The 7,487-nt window shown below is 47.2% G+C and overlaps 1 protein-coding gene across 1 annotated transcript; it reads right to left on the bottom strand.

Moving 5' to 3' along the window:
* Positions 1 to 6,072, bottom strand: LOC307270758 (inhibin beta A chain-like; the record flags this gene model as incomplete). The annotated part of the gene is made up of 3 exons (XM_080054642.1): positions 1 to 358; positions 527 to 869; positions 5,586 to 6,072. 3 exons carry the CDS (start codon positions 6,070 to 6,072, stop codon positions 1 to 3), a joined length of 1,188 nt encoding a protein of 395 aa, XP_079910768.1.
* Positions 6,073 to 7,487: the final 1,415 nt, after the last annotated feature.

Here is a 7,487-nt window from a genome sequence, read left to right as displayed (position 1 = left end):
TCAGGAGCAGCTGCACTCGTCTACGATCATGTCCTGAATGTCTTTCTTGATGATCTTCTGCTCCTCGCTGTAGTAGAGCATGGACATCGGGCGCAGACGTGTTGGGACGCAGCAGGCGCCGCCCAGGCCGACGCCCCTCAGCCTGTAGTGACCAATCACAGCTGAGTGGAAGGAGGAGGGGGAGGGGCCAAAGGTGGGACACGCCCCCTCACAGTAGTTGGCATGGTAGCCGGACGGCGCGATGATCCAGTCGCTCCAGCCGATGTCTTTGAAGTTCACGTAGAATGTTCGTCTGCAGCAGGAGCCCGTCTCACCCTCACAGTCCACAGCCCGTCTCACCCTCCTTCGGCTCTGCGCTCTGACTGAGAGAGACAGGAAGGGCTGATGGGAGGCCGCGTAGCCTGTCTGTCTGTCTCCTTGCCTGTCTGCCTGCCTGTCTGCCTGTCTGTCTGCCTGTCTGTCTCCCTGTCTGTCTCCTTGCCTGTCTGCCTGCCTGTCTGCCTGTCTGTCTGCCTGTCTGTCTGACGCTCCAGTGGGCAGTACGACGTGCGCTCCAGCCTCCACACACAGCAGACAGCTGACCCTGAAGCTAACGTTAGCTGCGGTGAGCGTTAGCGGCATTAGCTTCTGGACGGAGAGCGAGTGCCAGCCGCTGCGCCGCACGTCCACCATCTTCTCACTCACACCGTCGCCGTGGAGACGCTCCTGGTCGCCATGGAGACGCAGCATCACCTTCCGTCTCTTTCGCTTCGAAACCTTCAGGAAGATCCAAACGTTAGCCGCCTCCACTAGCACCGAGCTAACAGGGCTAACGTCGCTAACGTCGCTGTGCTGCCAGATGTCAAAGGTCACGGTGTCAGGAGAGGAACCTGGAACAGACAGAACAACGTGTCAGTGAGACAGCAACACGTTATACAGGTCCTTCTCATATAATTAGCATATTGTGATAAAGTTGATTATTTTCCATAATGTAATGATAATAATTGAACTTTCATATATTTTAGATTCATTGCACACCAACTGAAATATTTCAGGTCTTTTGTTGTTTTAATACTGATGATTTTGGCATACAGCTCATGAAAACCCCAAATTCCTATCTAAAAAAATTAGCATATCATGAAAAGGTACTCTAAACAAGCTCTTAACCTAATCATCTGAATCAACTAATTAACTCTAAACACCTGCAAAAGATTCCTGAGGCTTTTAAAAACTCCCAGCCTGGTTCATTACTCAAAACCGCAATCATGGGTAAGACTGCCGACCTGACTGCTGTCCAGAAGGCCATCATTGACACCCTCAAGTAAGAGGGTAAGACACAGAAAGAAATTTCTGAGCGAATAGGCTGTTCCCAGAGTGCTGTATCAAGGCACCTCAGTGGGAAGTCTGTGGGAAGGAAAAAGTGTGGCAGAAAACGCTGCACAACCAGAAGAGGTGACCGGACCCTGAGGAGGATTGTGGAGAAGGGCCGATTCCAGACCTTGGGGGACCTGCGGAAGCAGTGGACTGAGTCTGGAGTAGAAACATCCAGAGCCACCGTGCACAGGCGTGTGCAGGAAATGGGCTACAGGTGCCGCATTCCCCAGGTCAAGCCACTTTTGAACCAGAAACAGCGGCAGAAGCGCCTGACCTGGGCTACAGAGAAGCAGCACTGGACTGTTGCTCAGTGGTCCAAAGTACTTTTTTCGGATGAAAGCAAATTTTGCATGTCATTCGGAAATCAAGGTGCCAGAGTCTGGAGGAAGACTGGGGAGAAGGAAATGCCAAAATGCCTGAAGTCCAGTGTCAAGTACCCACAGTCAGTGATGGTCTGGGGTGCCATGTCAGCTGCTGGTGTTGGTCCACTGTGTTTTATCAAAGGCAGGGTCAATGCAGCTAGCTATCAGAAGATTTTGGAGCACTTCATGCTTCCATCTGCTGAAAAGCTTTATGGAGATGAAGATTTCATTTTTCAACAAGACCTGGCACCTGCTCACAGTGCCAAAACCACTGGTAAATGGTTTACTGACCATGGTATTACTGTGCTCAATTGGCCTGCCAACTCTCCTGACCTGAACCCCATAGAGAATCTGTGGGATATTGTGAAGAGGAAGTTGAGAGACACCAGACCCAACACTGTGGATGAGCTTAAGGCCGCTATCGAAGCATCCTGGGCCTCCATAACACCTCAGCAGTGCCACAGGCTGATTGCCTCCATGCCACGCCGCATTGAAGCAGTCATTTCTGCGAAAGGATTCTCGACCAAGTATTGAGTGCATAACTGAACATAATTATTTGAAGGTTGACTTTTTTGTATTAAAAACACTTTTCTTTTATTGGTTGGATGAAATATGCTAATTTTTTGAGATAGGGATTTTTGGTTTTTCTTTACTTTTTTGCCAAAATCATCAATATTAAAACAATAAAAGGCTTGAACTACTTCAGTTGTGTGTAATGAATCTAAAATATATGAAAGTCTAATGTTTATCAGTACATTACAGAAAATATTGAACTTTATCACAATATGCTAATTATATGAGAAGGACCTGTATATTAACAGGTATCTGTCTCCACACAGGGCCCATGATCACAGTACATACAGTACACTGAGTTAACCAGTGCACCAGTACACTGAGCTAACCATTACACCAGTACACTGAGCTAACCATTACACCAGTACACTGAGCTAACCATTACACCAGTACACTTTAACACCATGGAGCCCAATAACTGGAGAGGTGATCTGTGTCTGTCACTTCATGTTGTTGTGTAACATGAACTGTAGGAATAATAAATGTTTGTTCCATCAGAACTCGGTTTGTTTGTGGAAGAAGGAAAGCCCCCCCCCCCCCCCCCTCCCCCTCAAACGGAACCAAAGAGACACTAAAAAAAGACTAATTAACAAGGACTCACACACACACAAACTCTCTCCCTTTGTGCTGATAATTACTGCGGCCCACATAGTCTGAATGCAGATTATTTACGGGCTGAGACCACTCGGTATGCCCCCCCTCCCCCTCCCCCCCGTCTGAAAGGAAACTATTTATAGAACCTTCTGTAGTTTATGTAACGGAACGATGTGATTGATCCCTCTGTGTGTGTGTGTGTGTGTGTGTGTAACCCTAGTTTAAGAGACTTTTTATTATTAGAAATTAAAACATTTCAACTGTAACTGAGATGATGAAGACACTGATTGTTTCTCCTGCGTCCTCAACGTTGAATCACAAAAACAATGGCGGCTGTGTTGTACTAACGTCCTCCCTCCTACATACTCAACATGTATATACTACATACTCAAAGCCCTACTAACGTCCTCCCTCCTACATACTCAACATGTATATACTATATACTCAAAGCCCTACTAACGTCCTCCCTCCTACATACTCAACATGTATATACTACATACTCAAAGCCCTACTAACGTCCTCCCTCCTACATACTCAACATGTATATACTACATACTAAAAGCCCTACTAATGTCCTCCCTCCTACATACTCAACATGTATATACAACATACTAAAAGTCCTACTAACGTCCTCCCTCCTACATACTCAACATGTATATACTACATACTAAAAGCCCTACTAACGTCCTCCTTCCTACATACTCAACATGTATATACTACATACTAAAAGCCCTACTAACGTCCTCCCTCCTACATACTCAACATGTATATTGGGGAGAACGGGGTTATATGTCACACGGGTTGGTTGTCACAATCGTTATATCTCGGAACTAGAACGCGCTGTCTGTGAAATTTTGGTATGTAAATATCCAGAATTGGGATCAGAGGTCACCTACATAGTCTTCCTTGGAGTTAGACTGCTGAATTTGAGGTGAGAGGACTGTTTGTGTTTTTCATTTCAAATTGAAAATATTTAGCTCCTCAGTATTTTTCTTCTAGGCTTTTACACAATGGGTTTATAACAAAACACTTGTTACCCTAAAAAAGTGTGAAGGGTAAGCTATAGTTTAGATTGTGGTTAGCAAGCTAATTAGTTGTCAGATGGTTGTTGGCCTTGATGCTAGCAAAAAAATTCAAGTGAGGGTTGGTCGTCACATCTTTTGAGGGGTTGGTTGTCACATGTTATCCAAAGGCTGCACCCAGAAAAGGAACCCAATAACGAAAGTCAGTAATTGTCAAGCTGTATCCTCACTGACACCCCAGAGAAGGAGATAATAGAGCAGGAAAAGGCAGCTAGCATGCAAAAGAAAAAAGGGCAACAAAATCAAAACAACCCAGTGCATCCCATACTAGACCAGCTGCCAAGGATAGAGTAAGTTATGTAGGCCTATTTGTCAACTTGACAATGCAATTAAACTTTCAAATTTAGTTCTGCTTTCTTGCCTTCTTTTTAAGATTATTCCCATTGAGATAACATTGTGACAAACAACCCCATAGTGTGTGACAACTGACCCCTTGATGGGATTGGTTGTCACAATGTGTTAGAGTGTTTTTGATGATTAATTTCTTCTTTATTACAATAAGTTAGAAAAAGTGAGGGGTTCACATTTCAAGCCAAGACCTTAAGCTTCATTTTAATGTAGGAATGACTATTGAAAGATGTTTAGGTGATGAGCAATTCTCACTAGAGTAAAAAGTGTGCTTACTATCCCCGGTCTCCCCTACTACATACTGTCTTCTTAACCATCCATTGTGTATGCGAGGTTCGTGGAACCGTTAACACTGAAGTATCCGGAAGCAATAAAGAATAAAAAAAAACTTCCATATCGTTTGAAAGGACGCAATGCATTGTGGGGCGGTTGACTAGGAAAAGTAACCTATCGCTCTATACCCAAAATCTTCCCGGGAGTAAGTACTCATCCGGGCAACTCGCATACACAACCACAACATACTCAAATTGACGTGAAAATGAGTACGAGTAGGACGTTAGTAGAACTTTTAGTATGAGTAGGAGGTTAGCAGGGCTTTTAGTATGAGTAGGAAGTTAGTATGGCTTTTCGAACACAGCCTAGAATACATGTAAACCCCAGACCCTGAATATATAAATCCATCCAGACATTCTAACCCATTCTGAACTCTATAGTCCAAACAGCAGCATCACCTTTAGTTCAGCTCGGGCAGCGACAGCAAAATCTATCTACGTAAACAAACTTTGAACTTTGGGGTTTTTGTGAATGAGCTGATAAGAGGCAGACAGGCAGACAGGCAGGCAGGCAGAGAGAGAGAGAGACAGACAGGCAGGCAGACAGAGAGAGAGACAGGCAGACAGACAGGCAGACAGACAGACAGGCAGGCAGGCAGACAGGCAGACAGGCAGACAGACAGACAGACAGGCAGACAGGCAGACAGAGAGAGAGACAGACAGACAGGCAGGCAGGCAGACAGACAGACAGACAGACAGACAGACAGACAGACAGACAGACAGACAGACAGACAGACAGGCAGACAGGCAGACAGACAGACAGACAGACAGACAGACAGACAGACAGACAGACAGACAGACAGACAGACAGACAGACAGACAGACATTTTACACAGATTATCTAATCAGATTTCTTGACCCTCAGACCGAGGAAGTGATGTAGATCTACCCACAATGCCCCAGTGTGTGTGCGTAGCCCTGTGATTGGCTGTTGGACTGACCTGGCTCAGCGAAGGAGATGATCTCAGAAGGTTCTGCTGTTGGTTCTTCTGGTTCCTGGATCTCCATGGTCCCGTCCGGCCCCAGCTGTCCCACATGAAGCCTCTTCAGAGCGCCCAGCAGCGCCGCGCGGGGCACCGGCCGCGTCACGTTAGGACGAGAGGTCAGCTGCAGCATGGAGAGGATGTGGAGCTTCACCGCCGCCACCATCTCACTGGGGCTGGGCTGTACTGGTCCTACTGGTCCTACTGGGCTGGTGTCTGCTGGGCTGGGGTCCACTACTGAAGACAGGTCCCCCTCTGGAGGGTTAGGGATGGACTGGGCCTGCACCATCTCACTGGGACTGGACTCTAGGCTGGGTCTTACTGGTCCTACTGGGCTGGGGTCCACTACTGAAGGTCCTACTGATGGAGACCCTGCTGTGTCCATGGCAACACCTGGCGTCACCACAGCCCAGACGAGCAGGAAGTAAAACACGACAAAGCACATGGTGGAGTCAGGACCGGATCCACAACAAACCCCTTAGAGGACAGACAGACAGACAGACAGACAGACAGACAGACAGACAGACAGACAGACAGACAGACAGACAGACAGACAGACAGACAGACAGACAGACAGACACACAGACAGACACACAGACAGACACACAGACACACAAACCCAAAGAACCAAAGAGTTCACAGTCCAACACTGTCTGTCTCCACTGAGGTAGATCTTAGCTCAGAGAGGTTCCGGTCTGGATGAGGTGAACCCAGTTCCAAACGGGTCAGGAGGTTCCAACAGGGTAGAACCAGGTTCCAAAGGGTAGAACCAGGTTCCAACAGTCTGATTCAGGGCTCAGACACAGAGTCTGGAGCTGGTCGGTCTAAAGAGGAACCGGAGGAACCCTGAGCCAAAGTCTGTGGTCACTCTCTCCCTCTCGGCTCTGTTACTGTAATTATACCTCTCTGTTTAATCCCTCCCTCCATTCACAGAGGTATTTCCCTGTGACACACACACACACACGCACGCACGCACGCACGCACGCACACACACACACACACACACACACACACACACACACACACACACACACACACACTGTGAGTAAATTCTCTCAGAATATCTCAGGACGGTTTGTGGTGTTTCCTTCAAATCAACGTCACGACCAAAGAGGAGGAAGAGAATGTCCCTGATTCATTCACACCACACACACACACACACACACACACACACACACACACACACACACACACACACACACACACACACACACACACATACACACACACACACACACACACACACACACACACACACACACACACATCACACGACTCAGTGCACTGTCATCGTCGCCTCACGTGGAGGAGAAACTCCGTCGGTGTGAAATTAATTTTTAGACTAAAGACAGTTTGTTGTTTTAAGCCTGCACACAGCAGATGGACCATCACACACACACACACACACACACACACACACACACACACACACGCGCGCGCACACACACACACACACACACACACACACACACACACACACACACACACACACACACACAGTGTGACAGCAGTGCGCCCTCTGCTGGTGGGACTTTTAGATTCTAGGTTTTATTTATTCAAAACAAAGACAGTTTATATTGATGAACATGTAAGTATGAGATTACAGCTACGGAGTGTGTGTCTTAATGCAGCCTGTGATCAGGCAGACTGTCTGTTAGAGAGGTCACTTCACCCTCCCCTCAGACCGCTGCCCCTCCCCTCAGACCGCTGCCCCTCCCCTCAGACCGCTGCCTCTACCTCACACACCGTGAGTCTGACTGACTAAATGATATGTTGTTAGAACCAGAAGAATCTGATGAAGACACAGTGTGAACATTGTGTCTCTATGAGAACCAGAGCAGGTTCTAAGGGTTTCGCTGC

Source organism: Ammodytes marinus (genome assembly GCF_949987685.1).
Source record: "Ammodytes marinus genome assembly, contig: scaffold_53, whole genome shotgun sequence".
NCBI lineage: Eukaryota > Metazoa > Chordata > Actinopteri > Uranoscopiformes > Ammodytidae > Ammodytes > Ammodytes marinus.
Note: the sequence above shows the minus strand (reverse complement) of the source record. Positions and strands in the feature narration are given on the sequence as shown.